Source organism: Pleurodeles waltl, chromosome 5 (assembly GCF_031143425.1).
Source record: "Pleurodeles waltl isolate 20211129_DDA chromosome 5, aPleWal1.hap1.20221129, whole genome shotgun sequence".
Classification (NCBI taxonomy): Eukaryota; Metazoa; Chordata; class Amphibia; order Caudata; family Salamandridae; genus Pleurodeles; species Pleurodeles waltl.
The window spans coordinates 1,803,436,822-1,803,456,967 of NC_090444.1; the positions used below are offsets into that span (position 1 = coordinate 1,803,436,822).

General features: G+C 44.6%; 1 protein-coding gene across 1 annotated transcript in view; it reads right to left on the minus strand.

Annotated features, from left to right (window-relative positions):
* The window catches only part of LOC138296816 (zinc finger protein 318-like), a 292,496-nt gene that overhangs the window by 181,177 nt on the left and 91,173 nt on the right, over positions 1 to 20,146 (minus strand). The window contains exons 2-3 of the mRNA XM_069236270.1: positions 14,295 to 14,449; positions 259 to 1,117 (exon numbers count right to left, since the gene is read on the minus strand). Of these exons, the coding sequence (XP_069092371.1) occupies positions 259 to 1,117; positions 14,295 to 14,449 (1,014 nt within the window). The remainder of the gene's footprint in view (positions 1 to 258; positions 1,118 to 14,294; positions 14,450 to 20,146) is intronic.

Below are 20,146 nucleotides of genomic sequence, written 5' to 3' on the forward strand. Positions count from 1 at the left end.
CAAAGGGTCTGTGCTGCACCTACTTGTCCCAAGGACAAAATAAACACGAAAACTTGTATTTGACCCTAAACAATATGTCCTGGGCTTATCATTCTGGAAGGATGAATGGGCAAAATAACAAAGCAACTATTATATAAGTATGTGATTATGTGAGAGAGCGCACACACACACACACACACACACACACACAAAGCCCCACCCCAAAAAAAAAAATTCTCTCTCAAAAGTACAATTTAAACAAAAGATACTACAGCAAACCTGATTGGATTGCTTGCAATCTTCATCCTTGTCAGCTGGTTTCTTCAATATGGACTTAGTGGGTACAGAATGAAGTTCTTTGTTCAGGTCCTCTAGTTCTTGCTTCTTCCTGGCACGTTCCAGCTCTTTAAAAGTTGGGCTTATACTTTTGCTCCTCTGGCGGCTCTTGCTTCTGTGATGGCTTTTGCTCCTGTGGCGGGATTTGCTTCTATTGCGACTCTTGTCTTGGTTTGTGCTCCTTCCCCTGTTTCGACTCCGGCTTCTGTTTCTATTAGTACTCCTGCCCCTAACTGGACTCCGGCTTCTGGCTCGATTTGTACTTCTTCCTCTGTTTGGACTACGGCTTCTAGCCCTATTTGTACTTCTGCCCCGGTTTGTACTTTTACCTCTGCTTCTGCTACGTTGCCTGTTTCTACTTCTGCCCCGGTCTCTGCTCTGGCTCCGGTCTCTATTTCTACCCCTAGCCCTGTTTCTACTCTGGCTCCGGTCTCTAATTTGCCCCTTTTTTCGGTCCCGGTTCTCGTTTCTTCTTCTGTTTTTTCCAGTACCAGTGGTGCTACTATTGTTGCTGCTACTACTACTACTACTTGTGCTAGTTGTTCTCTTTCTGGATTTCTGTACTTTCAATTCAGCGGTCTGGTGATCACTGGCCAAATGCCACTCATTCTTTTCATGCGGCTGTTTATGTTCAAAGCCTACATCATGTTGAGAGTTATCTGCAGCACTGACAGGAGTCTTTGGAGGCTCACCAAGAAGGGGTGAGTTACCTTGGTGGCGGTCAGATATGATATCTGCACAGACTTCATCTTGATAAACCCTCAAGCTAGGGGTCGATGGTGGCCCATCTTTACCAACATCTCTGTAAAAAAAAAAAAAAAGAAACGGACTATAGCAGCATTTGACTATATAATTGCAGATACATACACAGCTATTATGTCATTTCACTGGCATTTATATGCATGATGAGATGTCCATGCCAATATATTTTAAGACATCAGGTACATAACACTGGCAGAAGAAAAGCTGACCCAACATCTATGAAGTCAGATTTTCTCCTCTACTTGGGGAGGATGTGAATAGTCTGCAACAAAGTAATTCGAGCAGCATACCATCCTTACTTGACACCAGTCTCAGAGTACACATTTCCGTCTGGCATGAATTAGATTCATACAAACTGGTTACTTACTTCTAGTCCTGGACATACTTCACTCTTCTCTCTTTGTGGATATATGTATGTATACTGATATGATGCATTCCACGGTTCCTACATGCAGCAGGAGAACTACATCAATGTTTATGACTATTGACGGATGACTATTAATGAAGATATACAATAGAGAACTGTGTATGCATGGCACAGTGCCCACTGCAATATCAGTGGTACCAATATCCTACGAAAATCAATGATTCAACCATTGGAACTGAACCGGATTGCTTGTCAGAGCAAGAACTGTTTAAGTTCTTGAATTCCAAACTTTTTCAATGTCAGCTGCAGCAGCATTGAGGCTCAAGTCAGTGAGTGACATTGTATTCCCTCTAACAGTAGCTTAAGTAGATTAACAAATACATTTTGGAGGAAGAACTTCATTTGAAGCACCTATGAACACATCATCCATCCGGAGAGTACAGGCACAGACAGAGATCCATAGCAATAGGCAGAGAATGACAGTGCTTTGGATGTTCCACTGATTTGTCGCTAGTTGACGGAATCCTGCACATTTAATCTATCTGTAAGGAGATGTGCTGCAGCTGCTCACTGTGTACTGTGGCTATCACTTTAAGAGTTGCACGGCTGGTGTGGTTGATAACCTGAAACTGCATAAAGGTTTTTAAAATAAGTAAATAAATAAAATATATTTTTTAATAAAATCCAGATAATGCAGGCCAAGAAATTCTTCAATAATGGTTAACATCCTGAATGATCTTTAACTCATTTGCAGCAGTAGAAAATAGGGCAATTAAAATAAAATAAAAACATGAAGGTATTGGCACTTTTGGAGGACAGATAGGGGACGTGGTGATGCATTCAATTCAACATGGGAACCAATGGTTGCTAATATGGGTCAATAATCTCAAAGATTTTGCAATCTCCAGAAAAAGGTGTGTAAGGTTCCATTTCACTCATTGTCTAGGTTACCACTCTAGTCTATAAACCTGTGTCAGACAGGAAAACAATTTTGTGAGCCAAGATAAGTCTGCCAAACTTCCTAGTAGCTCTCAAGCAGCGGAATCGAACAGGCCCAAAAACCAACAAGGTATTTTCTCTTATCTTAGCCACTGCCAATCAGTACGAGTGGTGGGTTTTATGATTTATCACTGGTGATGGAGCACTTCCGGTAATACTGCATCGTATCTGGAAAATAACTTATTCCCTTGAGATACTAGGATCCTCAAAATTAATGAGACCAGCTGTTGATACTCACTACAAGTAACAGACCTACCTGAGAAACACCTACTTGCAATTACAGAAGAACATTTCCTAATCCAAGAGTGCCCATTCGATTGGATGATTAAATCTCACGCACTAGTTGTGGTGTGCTTCATCAGAGGTGACCTCATCCCACCCTGGTAAGATTGCACTACCAGGGCAGACTCAACCTCATGTAGCTGGATGTTCTCAAAAATAACTTGCTAGGATGGGATCCAGACTAAAAATATCTCTCTGTAAACCCAGGGTAATACTTTCAATGGTGGCCAGCTTATGTTCAGGCAAAAAGCTATATGGGGGTGGTAAAATGTTCATACTTAGTGTTGGAAGAAGAGACCAGGATCCGCTTCTGACCCTGATGAATGCCAATGACTGGCACAGGCATGTATGTGGGGAGAAACATTTTGGTGTAACAGGGATGCTTTGGTACAGTGCCTTTTATACCATCTAATACCAGTTCGGGGCATTAGAATAGCCAAACATGTGCTAAACTTTTTTTTCCTCTTATGGCACAGGCAAATTTACGCACAATACCTTCTTGCAGGAATCGCACATCACAGAGCCCAAACTGGGTAGACTGCAGGGACATTGGCGGGCCAACTATTCTCCATGGCTTACTCCTCCTTCACTTACGGCACCCTCATAGGGATTAAATCCGGGATCCCTTTCCAACCACAAGACACTGCACTAGACAAGGATGGCAGATACGCATTAGTTGAGGGCGATCTGGATAGCTATTGAGCAGTCCTAGTCAGCATATACACTCCCAATTAAGACAAATCCTCTTTCTTCAACCGCCTACCTGGGATACAGAGCATTTGATGCACAATCAAAGATTTCAGCTTCCAACAATATTTTTTATGGAGCCAATTATCTTGCAGCAGGGAAAGCCTTAAGCTGTATCCAAGAAAGGTGCATGAAATTGGACGCCTCTGCTGCAAGGTCACTCTGATGGTTCCATAGGTCCTGGAAGTCCAAACGTTTTCAAGGCTCCAATGACTTCCAAGTCAGCACCAAGGAGCCAGGACTTAATCCAGGAGAGGCCATCAGCAACATCCAGATTGTATTAGTCAGAAACAAATTGATAGACCAGTGTGCAGATTCCTACACTTGGGAATGGCGGAGTCCAATCCCAGAATGAAAAGGGTGATAGGGGCACTGAGGAATTTGTGGCTAGATAGAGTCTAACAGAAGGAAAATTATATTTACCCAGTAAGCCTCTGTTCTTGGAATGTAGTTCTGTAGATTCACATGCTCTGCATACTCCTGCCATCTAGTGTTGGGTGTAGAGTGTTGAAAGTTGTTTTTCTTCGAAGAAGCATTTTTGAGTTACAGGATTGAGTAACTCCTTCTCAGTGATACTGCGATCTACTCCCTTGTTAAGATTGTTTTCTGGCAGGCAGGTGAGAAAAGAAGTGTAGAAGGAGTATAGAGAAAGATGTCTATGCAAATGTAATAACTACATGTGTGTAAGGAAACACCTCCTTGGCATGGTTACCCCCTAACTTTTTGCCTTTGCTGATTCTAAGTTTTGATTGAAAGTGTGCTGGGACCCTGCTAACCAGGCCCCAGCACCAGTGTTCTTTACCTAAACTGTACCTTTGCTTCTACAATTGGCACAGCCCTGTCACTCAGATAAGTCCCTTGAAACTTGTACCCCTGGTACCAAGAGTACTGATGCCAGGTAAGGTCTCTAAGGGCTGCAGCATGTCTTATGCCACTCTGGGGACCCCTCACTCAGCACATGTACACTGCCTCACAGATTGTGTGTGCTAGTGGGGAGAAAATGACTAAGTCAACATGGCACTCCCCTCAGGGTGCCATGCCAACCTCACACTGCCTGTGGCATAGGTAAGTCACCCCTCTAACAGGCCTTACAGCCCTAGGGCAGGGTGCACTATACCACAGGTGAGGGCATATGAGCACTGTGCCCCTACAGTGTCTAAGCAAAACCTTAGACATTGTAAGTGCAGGGTAGCCATAAGAGTATATGGTCAGAGTTTGTCAAACACGAACTCCACAGTTCCATAATGGCTACACTGAAATCTGGGAAGTTTGGTATCAAACTTCTCAGCACAATAAATGCACACTGATGCCAGTGTGCAATTTATTGTAACATGCACCCTGAGGGCATCTTAGAGATGCCCCCCGAATACCAATCCGATTTCTAGTATAGTTGACCAGTTCCGGTCAGCCTGCCACAAACCAGACAAGTTGCTGGCCACATGGGATGAGTGCCTTTGTCACTCTGTGGCCAGGAACAAATCCTGTACTGGGTGGAGGTGCTTCACACCTCCCCCTGCAGGAACTGTAACACCTGGCAGTGAGCTTCAAAGGCTCACCCCTTTTGTTACAGCACCCCAGGGCATCCCAGCTAGTGGAGATGCCCGCCTCTCCAGGCACTGCCCCCACTTTTGGCGGCAAGGCTGGAGGGGATAATGAGAAAAACAAGGAGGAGTCACCCACCAGTCAGGATATGCCCTAAGGTGTCCAGAGCTGAGATGACCCCTGCCTTTAGAAATCCTCCATCTTAGTTTTAAAGGATTTTCCCAATGGGATTAGGGATGTGCCCCCCTCCCCACAGGCAGGAGGCACAAAGAGGGTGTAGCCACCCTCCAGGACAGTAGCCATTGGCTACTGCCCTCCCAGACCTAAACACACCCCTGAATCTAGTATTTAGGGGCACCCCAGAACCCAGGAAACTAGACTCCTGCAACCTGAAGAAAGAAGGACTTCTGACCTACAAGCCTGCAGAGAAGACGGAAGACGACAGCTGCTTTGTCCCCAGCCCTCCTGGCTTGTCTCCTGATTCGAAAACCTGCAACCAGTGACGCATCCGACAGGGACCAGCGACCTCTGAAGCCTCAGAGGACTGCCCTGGACTAAAGGACCAAGAAACTCGTGTGAGCAGCGGCTCTGCTCAAAACCAGCTACTACTTTGCAACAAAGAAGCAACTTCCAAAGTCTTCACACTCTGCACCAGACGCCCCCAGCTCGAGATCCAGAGAACAAACACCACAGGGAGGACTCCCCGGCGACTGCGACCCCGTGAGTAGCCCGAGACGACCCCCCTGGATCCCCACAGCGGTGCCTGCAGAGAGAATCCAGAGGCTCCCCCTGACCGCGACTGCCTTTAACAAGGGACCCAACGCCTGGAACCAGCACTGCACCCGCAGCCCCCAGGATCTGAAGGAACTGAACCTCAGTGCAGGAGTGACCCCCAGGAAGCCCTCTGCCTAGCCCAGGTGGTGGCTGTCCCAAGAAGACCCCTGTACCTGCCTTCACCACTAGAGTGACCCCCGGGTCCCTCCATTGTTTCCTATCTGAAACCCGACGCCTGCTTTGCACACTGCACCCGGCCACCCCTGTGCCGCTGAGGGTGTGTTTTGTGTGCCTACTTGTGCTCCCAGCCCCTCCCCTCCCTCCTCCCCTCCCCCCCACTATGTGTTTTGGGCACCTCTTTGACCTCTGCACCTGACCAGCCCTGGGCTGCTGGTGTGGTAACTTTGGGGTTGCCATGAACCCCCAACGGTGGGCTGCCTATGCCCAGGAGCTGAGACTTAAGTTTCTTACTTACCTCTCAAACTAACCTTTACTTATCTCCCCCAGGAACTGTTGATTTTTGCAGTGTCCACTTTTAAAATTGTTAAAATGGCAAGAAGCTATGACTGTATATGATATTGTTTTTATTCACCGTTCCTAACTTACCTGTGTGAAGTACTTTGCATTTTATGTGTTTACTTCAAATCTTGAACCTGTGGTTCTTAAAATGAACTAAAAAAATATATATATTTTTCTATATAAAAACCTATTGGCCTGGAGTAAGTCTTTGAGTGTGTGTGATCCTCATTTATTGCCTGTGTGTGTACAACAAATGCTTAACACTACCCTCTGATAAGCCTACTGCTCGACCACACTACCACAAAATAGAGCATTAAAATTATCTACTTTTGCCACTATCTTAACTCTAAGGGGAACCCTTGGACTCTGTGCACACTATTTCTTACTTTGAAATAGTATATACAGAGCCAACTTTCTAAACCATTATATTACAGATACTTTTTAAAAAGTGAACAAATTCACTGAGGGCACATGTAATAACTGCATCCTACAAACCCCTTCTTACCAAGTACTGCACCATGGCTTGGAACCAACGGTTTTGTTTATCATAATTTTATGATATTCGCTGCCATAAGGCTTGGTAAGGGCGATGTGGTAGGCAGACTTCATTATTATTTGTGTTCTGCATTGTGTAGTCTTCAATAAAAAGACACAGTCAATAAACAGATTTACATTGTATGTATTTGTGCTTGGTCTTCTAAAACAGCTAGCTGGTGTATCTATAAGAACAAGTACCTTACCTTCGGTAACGCTTTTTCTGGTGGATACACTAGCTACCTGTGGATTCCTCACCTTATGAATTCGATCCTTGCGCCAGCATCCAACGCAAAGTCGTCTTCCTAGCGGTCTACGTCGACGAGGACGTCATAATGGCACGGCTCCACATGACTCCGTCTGACGTCAACCTGCCAATAAGAGGTCCTCGTCGGCGTACTGACGTCAGTTTCATCTCATTTTTTTCGTGCTCTTAAGGCAAACAGGTGCAAACCGACCATGAAAAATGATATTTAATATAGAAAGATATACGCACACAAAAACCTTGCCCATTTAAACCATGTATTCTTGTTAAGAGCTTAAACACACGAATATACAAAAATATGTAGAGAAATATCACTATATATATATATATATATATATATATATATATATACACACACACACACACACACACACACACAGATATATACATAGAAATATATAAATATAAGAAGAAATATTAAACCAAAAACTGCAAGATAACTGAAATCAGGCAGGCAACGGGGAGGCGGGAGGGACCGTGAGGAATCCACAGGTAGTCAGTGTATCCACCAGACAAAGCGTTACCGAAGGTAAGTAACTTGTTCTTCTGATGGATACAACTACCTATGGATTCCTCACCTTTTAAATAGAGTCCCAAGCAGTACTGCACTCGGTGGTGGGTGCCCACCTGATTACACTAAAATCTTGCAATACTGAGCTAGCAAAATGACCGTCCCTCCTCATCTCAGAGTCTAAACAGTAATGTTTCACGAAAGTATGGAGGGGACGCCCAAGTTGCCGCATTACATATATCTATTAATGGAACTCCCCTCGCCAGAGCCGAGGATGCAGATTTAGCTCTAGTAGAGCGGGCCCCGATACCTTCAGGAGGGACCTTTTTTGCCAAAGAGTAACAGATCTTGATACACAAGATGACCCACCTGGAGAGTGTCCTTTTCTGTACCGCTCTGCCCTTTTGCTGACCAGCATATCCAACAAACATTTGCTCATCTAAACTAAAGTCCTTAGTCCTTTCTAGGTTAAAAACTCAGGGCCATCTTAGGGTCCAACCTATGGAGTCTCTCTTCTTCTTTAGACGGGTGGGGAGGAGGGTAAAAAGCAGGAAGAGTGATAGTTTGCCCTATATGAAAAGGGGTGACAACTTTCGGTAGAAAAACAGCCCTGGTTTTTAGAACCACTTTATCAGGGAAAAACATGGTGAAAGGAGGCTTAACGGAAAGTGCCTGAAGCTCTCCAATCCTTCTGGCAGAAGTAAGTGCGATTAAGAAAATGGTCTTCAAGGCTAAATATCTCAATGGACATGAATGCATGGGCTCAAAAGGCGAACCCATTAAGAATGTTAAAACAAGATTTAAGTCCCACTGAGGCATGTGAAAAGGAGTAGGAGGAAAGCTATTCACCAAACCCTTAAGGAACCTATGTACAATTGGAGACTTGAATAAAGATGGCTGGTCCGGAAGGCAAAGGAACGCCGACAGAGCTGCCAAGTAACCCTTAACTGTAGCTATAGCACAGCCTTTCTTCGCCAAACTAAGAACAAACAAAAGTACATCTGAAAGATGGGCCTTTAAGGGATCTTTTTGGTTCTCTCCACACCACAAATTTTGCCCACCTTCTGGCATAAATAGATTTAGTGGAGTGTCGCCTGGACGATAGTATAACATCCACTACATCCGGTGGGAGAGAAAAGGAATTCAGGTTGCCCCGTTCAATCTCCAGGCATGAAGGTGCAGGCTCTGGAGGTGGGGGTGTAGAACCTGCCCCTGCGATTGAGAGAGGAGATCTGCCCTGAGCGGGAGACGCAGCGGGGGGCACTGAGAGAGTAGAAGTAGGTCTGTATACCATACCCTTCTCGGCCAGTCCGGTGCCACCAAGATGACTTGGGCCGGGTCTTGACGAACCTTCCTCAAAACCCGAGGAATCAAGGGTATGGGGGGGAAACGCGTAAAGCAACTGGCCGGTCCAGGACATCTGAAATGCGTCCCCCTACGCCCCTTGCATCGGATACTGGAGGCTGCCGAATAACGGGCAATGGGCGTTCTCCCGAGTGGCGAATAAATCCACCTGAGGAGTACCCCACATCTCGAAGATGTGGAGGACTAGATCCGGATGGAGACGCCACTCGTGATCCAATGAGAAGTGACGACTGAGAACGTCCGCACGTACATTCAACACTCCGGCCAAATGATTTGCCATCAAGCAAATCTGATGGTCCTGAGCCCAGGACCAGAGTCTGAGGGCTTCTCGGCAGAGAAGATACGACCCCACACCTCCCTGCTTGTTTATATACCACATCGCAGTAGTGTTGTCCGTCAGGATCTGAACTGACTGACCACGAAGGGAAGGGAGGGAGGAAGGCCTTGACCGCCAAACGTACCGCCCGCAAATCCAACAGATTGATATGCAACATCTGTTCCATTGGAGACAAATGACCCTTGATCTCCAGGTCCCCCAGATGAGCTCCCCACCCTAGAGTGGAAGCATCCGAAATCACTGTGGCCACTGGAGGAGGCAGTGAAAACGTTTTCCCTTGGGAAAGGTTGCCGTCCTCTGCCCACCAAAGAAGATCCGCTACAGCGTTCTTGGAGATCTTTATTGTGTCTCTGAGGCACCACTGAAGAGCCCTCATATGCCAGCGAGCGTGAGTGACCAACAGAATGCAAGAAGCAAACAGACCTAGCAGGCGTAAGACCTTGAGAACTGGAACTGCTGCTCCACTTTGAAACAAAGGAATCAGCGCCTGAATATCCCGAACCCGCTGAGGCGGGCGGAAGGCCCGAAACATTGTTGTGTCCAGTACTGCCCCTATGAACAGGAGGCATTGAGAGGGCTCCAGGTGAGATTTGGGTACGTTCACCGAAAAGCCCAGATCGAACAACAACTGCGTTGTCATTCGCAGATGAGACGACACAATCTCTGGAGACTTGGCTTTGATCAACCAATCGTCCAGGTAGGGGAAAAAACGCTACTTCCCTCTTTCTGAGATGTGCTGCAACAACTGCCATCACCTTTGTGAAAACACGGGGTGCTGAAGTAAGTCCAAACGGAAGGACTGCAAACTGGTAATGTTGCGATCCAACCACAAAACGGAGATACTTCCTGTGCGACTTGATTATGGGAACATGAAAGTACGCGTCCTGCAAGTCGACAGACACCATCCAGTCTCCTTCGTTCAACGCCAATAGTACCTGCGCTAGGGTCAGCATTTTGAATTTTTCCTGCTTGAGGAACAAATTCAAAATCCTCAAGTCTAGGATCGGCCGCAACCGACCGTCCACTTTGGGAATCAGGAAATATCTCGAGTAACACCCCTGACCCCTTTCCTGCAACGGCACCAACTCTATAGCGCCCTTTGCCAACATGGTTACAACCTCCTGTTGCAACAACAGAAGATGGTCTTCTGAACAAAAGGAGGGACGGGGGGAAAGGGAGGAGGAAACTCCTGAAAGGGAAGAGCATAGCCCTTTTCCACAATTCCTAACACCCATGAGTCTGTTGTAATTGACCTCCATTTATGTAGAAAAAGACTCAATCTTCCCCCTACAGGAGAAGTATGGCTGATAAAGTGGGGAAAACTAGGGCTGCTTCTGCTGTTGTCCACAAGAGGAGGATGAAGAAGAAGAGAGCTGCTGGGCTGGACCTCTAGCCCCAACCCTACCGCGCCCTCTAACGGCACGATAGGGCGGATTTGGCAGGTTGCTGGGCATAAGATTGGGACCTTCGAAAGGCAGAGCTTCTAACAAATCCTCGAAACCTACGAAAAGGTCTGTACGATGTAGTAGAAGGGGCCTGTAAACCCAGGGACTTAGCTGTAGCCCGACAGTCCTTAAACCGTTCAAGGGCAGAGTCTGCCTGGTCCCCGAATAGCTTTTCCCCGATCAAACGGAAGGTCCATTAAAGTGGATTGTACATCTGATGAGAAACCCGAAGACCTTAACCAGGCATGCCTTCTCGTAGCCACCGATGTTCCCATGGCCCTGGCAATAGAATCCGTTGTATCCAGGCCAGATTGTATAACCTGCTGTGCAGCAGCTTGTGCGTCCAAGAAAAGGGACCCAAAAGATTTTTGAATTTCCTGTGGCAGATCTTTTGCCATCTCCTTAGCAGAGTCCATTAGGGGATGGATGTATCTGCCTAGCACACAGGTGGAATTGGTAGCTTTTAGGGCCATGCTGCAAGAGGAGAAAATTTTCTTTGAGGACTGCTCCATCCTCTTGGATTCCGTCAGTCGGAACACCTGGGAATGTACCGGGGGCAGACTTTGCAGAACATGATGCCTGAACCACCAAGCTCTCCGGAGTAGGGTGACGAGACAGAAAAACTGGATCTCCTGGGGCACTTCTATGCCTCCTCGCTACTGCCCAGTTCACAGCAGGAGATGTAACCGGCTTTTTCCATAGCTCTAAAATTGGCTCAGTCAAAGCCTCATTAAAAGGCAGCAAAGGGTCAGCACTGGAGGAAGATGGATGAAGAACCTCTGTAAGCAGGTTAGTCTTCACTTCTGCCGTGGACAAAGACAAATCCAGATAATCAGCTGCCTTCCTCACCACCACATGGAAGGAGGCGGCCTCCTCAGTAAACTCCCCCGGAGACGCAATGTCCCACTCCGGGGAAGTATCCAAACCACTTGCAGTGGCAAGACCCTGGAAGTCATCAGAAGGCTCTCTCACCTTCCTCAAGTCTTCTGTATTCTTCCTCCTCCAGCAGTCTCAATGCCTTCCTCCGAGATCTAAGATGAGTTTCCAGAGCCGGCGTCGACAAGGAATCCATTGACGCCGACGATCTCGAACCCCAAACCGGTTCAGGAAGGCTCCTGGATTCAACCGGCATCTGTGCAGACCCGAAGTCGGCAGATGACCTTCTCGAAGCCGAATGGACGGAAGGAGATGGAGCTGGTCTGGATGAGGTCTCAATGACGCCGGATGACACGGAGAAGGAGTTGGTTGACATGCCAACGGATCCACGGTCCCAGGCGAAGGACTCTTGCCAGGGGAGACCCCCGGCGCCGAATCACCAGTCTCTGCAGGGCAGAAGGGCATGAATGGAGAAACCCTGTACGACGCCGGCGAGCCCAAATTGAAAGCCAATGGCCCCGTGGGACCCGCCGGTGCACCAGCAAGGGCCATGGATTGAAAAACAGCATACATCGCATTCAAAAATGCGGAGTCGGGAAAGCCAGGTACTGCTGTGCAGATGTCTGCTGAACATCAGAATCCCTCGGCGCCGGTGAAAGGTGAGGACTACCTTGAGTGACCTCAAACTGAATATATATTTCTAGAAGAGCTCCAGGATCCTGCACATGGGCAGGTCAATTTAAAGATAATGACTCCAGTGAGTAATCACCTGGAAGAGAACTAGGAATCCAGATAAGAAGCTTTTGCTTAACCTTCCCTCAACAGGTGCTGTGTGACCAGGAGAAATGAAAGTTAACTCACTGCTTTAAGTCAAGGAGGTTGCTGGCACAGACTTCTCTAACTTCCCGGCAGCAGTTGACCGGGTTCCTCCTTTATAGTAGTCCTCCCTGAAATGCAGCTGCTCTGTGGCTGCATCTTTTGCACCTCCTTGCCTACTGGCAAGGAAAACCAGACTTGCAGGGTTTAGATGGGCATGCTCCCACAGCCTGTGTGTGTGGCCTTTTAATTTTTTTCCAAGTATCTTATCCATCTGTTGGTCAAACAGCTTCTCTCAGTCCAAAAAGAGATGTCATTTGACTAGGATGCTGGTGTTGGTTTTCCCTGACTGTACCTGCCACATCCCCAGCAGTGCTTACCAAGCCTTTTAGAACAATGACCCAATTTTCATAATGACAAACTTTTGCAACTGATCTAGCTTTAATGGGCATGAGGCAGGCAGGATTAATGTAATTAAAGCATTGTGAGGTAGCATACTGTCATTTACAGGCAGCACCTTTTCTTTTGAAATGGCCACTAAATCTGAACAGACATACAGTTTTACTGATAAATGCTATATTATACACAAATAATGTGTTTCAAAGAATATTTATCATTCATGCACCACACAAAGTAAAGTGTCTTGATCCTTTTAAATGTTTTGATTTCATCCCTTCAGAATTACAAAAAGAAACTCTGCTTTATTTTTGCATTCTTAACTGCTGCATGTGTAAGGGTAATTTATAGGTATTTACAATTGTGTGGTGTGTTGCAAAAATGACATCCTACAGCCTTTCCTTTCACTCTCCCTATACACCAGCAGGACTGTCACATATTTCACTTTACTTATCTTTCTCTGACTACAAAGTGAGAGGAGTTTGTAAATACCAATACCGTTATTTAAAAAAAAAAAAAAAAAGAAAGTGATCAGCAATTTGTCAGAAGACAGACTGACATATGATGTCCATGTATACAAATGTTCACAAACAGTAAAATAACTCTTCCCTTGCGCAGGATTCACAGTAAACATTTTGAAGTATAAAAATTATCATCAGATCAATATCAAACTAAATTCATCTATTATCCCGATGTTACATTCAGGAATAGAGTCAACTATCAACTAACTTGTGAGCCAGAAACATACAGACAGGGATTAAAGCCTGACTAACAGCCAACTGACATGGGGTGGGATGATAAGCTCAACATAAATAACAACCCTGTGGGACTCAAGGAAATCTAAGGATGGGAAAATACAGAACAAAAAATGGGATGCTATAAGAATAGCCAAAATGGGAGTTATCTGGAGCCTAGAAAGGATTAGGAAATTCAAAGATTTACCAAATGAGTGTGTTGGCAAACAGCCAGCAGATTAAACACCCCAAAGCAAGCATCACTGGCAACATATACTAGGCTACTAAATATAGGGGGCACCCCCAAGTCCCCATCAAAAGAGGGCTTACAGCCTCTCTCATAAGGTATACCTTATACAGCAGAATGCTTATCAATAATAGTCGGAGAACACTCACTGCACTTAGAGCTAATTAGGAGGGGAACAAGGATGCACTAAAAAGGAAGATTTTGAAGCAGTTTGTACACACCCCACGAGGGACACAATAAGGGTTGTCTTCCAATTAGTACAGGTAAAATTCTTTAATTTAACATACTACACAAGATAAATATTACTGACGAAAGGAAAATAAGAACATTATGAATGTATGTAGGAGCTGTGACCAGATTACCATTTATTCACACGGTATGATGTTGCCCTTGAATAAAGGCATTCTGGAAAAAGGTTAAACACCAGGACATCACCATGAAAGGTGACAGTTTTAGGTTACCTGTGCAAATAGGCTGTGCTGCTTAGTAACGAATCAAGTACATCAGGCTTGCTACTCTGGTCAGGTGTGCCTGTGAGGTAAAAGTTATTACCAACGGTTATTCGCAAGTTCTCATCCAAGATTTTACGTGAACGGCGGCTAACTGGGGAGCGTCTCTGCATGGGAAGAAAGGGAAAGAAAAGAGAGCCCATAAGAGATTTACAAAATGATAGACTCATGCAGGCTGCATATGTCTGTGCAACAAGTTTAACATTTACATACATTATACAGTAAAACACAATAAAATAAGTGAAACTAAGCAAGAAAAAGCCATTGAGAGAAAACACCAATAGTTAATCAGGACAACTTAGAAAAGGCAGTACAAACAGTGTGCAAAGAGCATGTGATGTTAGGGCTATGTCAAGGAGAACTGACAGTTTAAGAAAGCAATTTAATGAAGAAAGTGCAAGAAATAACCATTAATGTCTTAAGTGTTGAAATTAACATTTAATGACAAGGCTTATACATTATATGTCTACTTAAAATAATCCTCATGACTCAAAGGGATTCTTATAAAAAAAACATTACTTAAGGCCATGGTAAAATCACAAGATTAATTTCCGACTTGCATTTGCCTAGAAACGTGAAGATCTTATGAAGTCAGCTTGTTGCAATATTCAGCAAGAAACTTAACCAATAAAAGGAAATATACTGAGATGTGCAATAAACAATTAAAACATCCATTCTGCAATAAATATGCTTACTCTATTCAATTGTGCTTTGTCCATATTCTAAATAAAGTAACAGGATAATAATGTATACATTTCTACTTAAAACATTGTTCTCAGACAGATCAGAAATGTCCTTCCTTATCAAAAATATCCCTTTTCATAGTTTACTCTTTATTAACTACTCACAAGCTAAACCTATGCAAGAAGCTGCTTCATCTCATGATTCTTTCGCACCATCATAGGGAACGTCCCTACTCTCAAGGCTTGCAGGCCTAATCTCCTAACTTAGTCTATTTACTCAATCTACTTACTGTTTTGTGTTTGAAGATGCTATTGACTCCCTCCTACTGAGTTTATATTCCTTACTTTATCTACTTCACTCTCTACTGTACTAGACATTTCATATTTGTACTCCTTTTGGCAATGTGTATATAATGTTACTGCCAGCATGCAGCTCGCTGCTGCTGCTAATAAGCAAAATGACCGATTTGCTGCTTTTGTTCTGCTTGTTCAACGTAACTTCACACTTTTCTTGTTTTTACTCGTTTGCAACCAAATTAGATGTTTGTTGTTTTTCTCCAGCCACCGTTTACTCACTGCTTTCACCTTGCATTATTTCTTTGACGCTCCTTTCTCCTACCGGTTATCATTACTGTCACCTTATATGGCAGATAAATACATGTTACCTGCTTAGTGCGATCTGCTGACCTGTTCTCAGTTTCTGCTGGGCCTGGCTCTAAAAGCCAATCTGCACTACATACATTACTTTAAGTAGATATCTGCTCTTTTGTCAAGTCCAGAAATTAATATCGGCAACTCCAGGAAGCTGCTGTGCCAAATTACAGCCAATGAGAAATTTCATAAATTCACTTTTGCAGCCACGTCTCGTTGAGTCATAAACAAAGCAGAAGGGGCAAGAATTATCAAATGAGAAAAATATGCAATCCACTTGTAAGAACCTTTTTTGATTCTCCTACCCTTCCAACTCAAACATAGAATATAATATAATATGATATATATGGAAAATGTCACTTACCCAGTGTACATCTGTTCGTGGCATGAGACGCTGCATATTCACATGCTGTGCACATCCCGCCATCTAGTGTTGGGCTCGGAGTGTTACAAGTTGTTTTTCTTCGAAGAAGTCTTTTCGAGTCACGAGATCGAGGGACTCCTCCCCTTTTGGCTCCACTGCGCATGGGCGTCGACTCCATCTTAGATTGTTTTCCCCGCAGAGGGTGAGGTAGGAGTTGTGTATTATAGTAATGGTGCCCATGCAATGGAGTAAATATGTATGTACATAATGTGGTTTAAAGCAATATATTTACAAATTTACAAATGTTCAAGATCAAGTTCAAACGGCTACAGGCTCCCGGGGAGGTGGGTGGGCGCATGTGAATCTGCAGCGTCTCATGCCACGAACAGATGTACACTGGGTAAGTGACATTTTCCGTTCGATGGCATGTGTAGCTTCAGATACACATGCTGTGCATAGACTAGTAAGCAGTAATCTCCCCAAAAAGCAGTGTTTCAGCCTGTAGGAGTTGAAGTTGTTTGAAATAATGCTCGTAATACTGCCTGTCCTACTGTGGCTTGTTGTGTTGTTAACACATCCACACAGTAATGTTTAATGAATGTATGAGGCGTAGACCATGTGGCTGCCTTACATATTTCAGTCATTGGAATGTTTCCTAGAAAGGCCATGGTAGCACCTTTCTTTCTAGTTGAGTGTGCCTTTGGTGTTATAGGCAGTTCTCTTTTTGCTTTGAGATAACAGGTTTGAATACATTTAACTATCCATCTGGCAATGCCTTGTTTGGATATTGAATTCCCTGTATGAGGTTTTTGGAAAGCAACGAACAATTGTTTGTTTTTCGAATTTGTTTTGTTCTGTCGATGTAGTACATTAACGCTCTTTTGATGACTAGTGTATGTAGTGCTCTTTCAGCTACAGAATCTGGTTCTGGAAAGAACACTGGTAGTTCTCCTGTTTGATTCAAGTGAAACGGTGATATGACTTTTGGTAAGAACTTAGGATTTGTTCGTAAAACTGCTTTATGCTTGTGTATCTGAATAAAGGGTTCTTGTATGGTGAATGCTTGTATATCACTTACTCTTCTTAGAGCTGTGATGGCAATTAGAAACGCTACTTTCCATGTTAAGTATTGTATCTCACATGAGTGCATGGGTTCAAACGGTGGACCCATGAGCCGCGTTAAGACAATGTTAAGGTTCCACGAAGGAACTGGTGGCGTCCTTGGTGGGATAATTCTTTTCAGGCCCTCCATAAAAGCCTTTATGACTGGGATCCTAAAAAGTGATGTTGAGTGCGTAATTTGCAGATAAGCTGAAATTGCGGTGAGATGTATTTTAATGGATGAAAAAGCTAACTTTGACTTTTGTAAGTGTAGTAGGTAGCTTACGATGTCTTTAACAGATGCGTGTCATGGTTGAATTTGATTATTATGGCAGTAATAAACAAATCTTTTCCACTTATTTGCTTAGCAATGTCTTGTGGTTGGTTTTCTAGCTTGTTTTATGACCTCCATACATTCCTGTGTAAGGTCTAGATGCCCGAATTCTAAGACTTCAGGAGCCAAATTGCTAGATTCAGCGATGCTGGATTTGGGTGTCTGATCTGTTTGGGTTGAGTTAACAGATCTGGTCTGTTTGGTAGTTTGATATGGGGCACTACTGAGAGGTCTAGTAGTGTTGTGTACCAAGGTTGTCGTGCCCAAGTTGGTGCTATTAGTATGAGTTTGAGTCTGTTTTGACTCAATTTGTTTACTAGATATGGAAGGAGTGGGAGAGGGGGAAAAGCGTATGCAAATATCCCTGACCAACTCATCCATAACGCATTGCCCCGAGAGTGAGCTTGTGGGTACCTGGATGCGAAGTTTTGGCATTTTGCGTTTTCTTTTGTTGCAAATAGGTCTATTTGCAGTGTTCCCCACCTTTGGAAGTAAGTCTTTAGTATTTGAGGATGAATTTCCCATTCGTGGGTCTGTTGGTGATCCAGAGAGAGATTGTCTGCTAACTGGTTTTGAATTCCAGGTATGAACTGCGCTATTAGACGAATGTGGTTGTGAATCGCCCAATGCCATATTTTCTGTGCCAAGAGACACAACTGTGTCGAGTGTTTTCCTCCCTGTTTGTTCAGATAATACATCGTTGTCATGTTGTCTGTTTTGACAAGAATGTGTTTGTGGGTTATTATAGGTTAAAATGCTCTCAGCGCTAGAAATACTGCTAGTAGTTTTAAGTGATTTATGTGAAGCTGTCTCTGCTGAGTGTCCCATTGTCCTTGGATGCTGTGTTGGTTGAGGTGTGCTCCCCACCCCATCATGGAGGCATCCGTTGTGATTACGTATTGAGGCACTGGGTCTTGAAAAGGCTGCCCTCTGATTAAATTTATAGTGTTCCACCATTGAAGCGAGGTGTATGTTTGGCGGTCTATCAACACTAGATCTTGAAGTTGACCCTGTGCTTGTGACCATTGCGAGGCTAGGTACTGTTGTAGGGGCCGCATGTGCAATCTTGCGTTTGGGACAATGGCTATGAGGACATCATTCCTAGTACTTTCATCACTGATTTTACCTGTAAATTTTGTTTTCGGTGCAGGGCTTGTATTACGTTTTGAAATGCCTGTACCCTTTGTGGACTTGGAGTGGCAATCCCTTTTGTTGTGTTGATTGTTGCTCCTAAGTATTGTTGTATTTGACACGGCTGTAGGTGTGATTTGTTGTAGTTGAGTGAGAAACCTAGCTTGTGAAGGGTTTCTATGACATACTTTGTGTGTTGTGAACACCGTTCTTGCGTATTGGTTTTGATTAACCAATCGTCCAGGTACGGGAACACATGTATTTGCTGCCTTCTGATATGAGCTGCCACTACTGCCAGGCATTTTGTAAAAACTCTTGGCGCTGTGGTTATCCCAAATGGCAACACTTTGAACTGATAATGTACCCTTTGGATTACAAACCTTAAGTACTTTCTGTGGGAAGGATGTATAGGTATATGGAAATACGCATCCTTGAGGTCTAGTGTTGTCATGTAGTCTTGTTGTTTGAGCAATGGGATCACATCTTGCAGTGTCACCATGTGAAAGTGATCTGATTTGATGTATATGTTTAATGTTCTGAGATCTAGTATAGGTCTTAGAGTTTTGTCTTTTTTGGGTATGAGAAAGTACAGGGAGTAAACTCCTGTCCCTTTCTGATGAATTGGTACTAGCTCTATTGCATCTTTTTGCAACAACGCTTGGACCTCCAGTTGTAAGAGATCCATGTGTTGTTTGGACATGTGTGTTTTCGGTGGGACATTTGGAGGGAATTGTAGAAATTCTATGCAATAACCATGCTGGATAATGGCTAGGACCCACATGTCTGTTATTTCTTCCCAGTTGTTGTAGAAATTGGTTAGTCTCCCCCCCCACTGGTGTCATGTGTTGGGGATTTGTGACGTTGAAGTCACTGTTTATTTTGTTGAGTTTTGGGACTCTGGAACTTCCCTCTACTCTTTGGGAACTGTCCTCCTCTCTATTGTCCCCGAAAACTTCCCCACTGATATTGACTTTGATAAGTGGGTCTTGTTTGTGAGGGTGAGGGTTCTGTGCTCTGTCCCCGAAACCCTCCACGAAAATGTGATTTTCGAAATGTGCCTCTGCTCTGTGGGGAGTAGAGTGCGCCCATGGCTTTGGCCGTATCTGTGTCCTTTTTAAGTTTTTCGATAGCAGTGTCCACCTCCGGCTCAAACAACTGCTGTCCGTTAAAGGGCATATTCAGGACCGCTTATTGTATTTCCGGCTTGAATCCTGAGGTTCTTAGCCATGCGTGCCTCCGTATGGTCACTGCTGTATTTACAGTCCCTAGCAGCTGTGTGGCTGCATCCATTGCTGAACGTATCTGATTGTTCGAGATACTCTGGGCTTCCTCCACCACTTCTTGTGCTCTTTTTTGGAACTCTTTGGGCAGGTGTTCTATGAAATGTTGCATTTCGTCCCAATGAGCCCTATCACATCTCGCCAGCAATGCCTGTGAGTTGGCAATGCGCCATTGGTTGGCTGCTTTTGCCGCAACCCTTCTCCCTGCTGCGTCGAACTTGCGACTTTCTTTGTCTGGAGGTGGGGCATCTCCTGAGGTG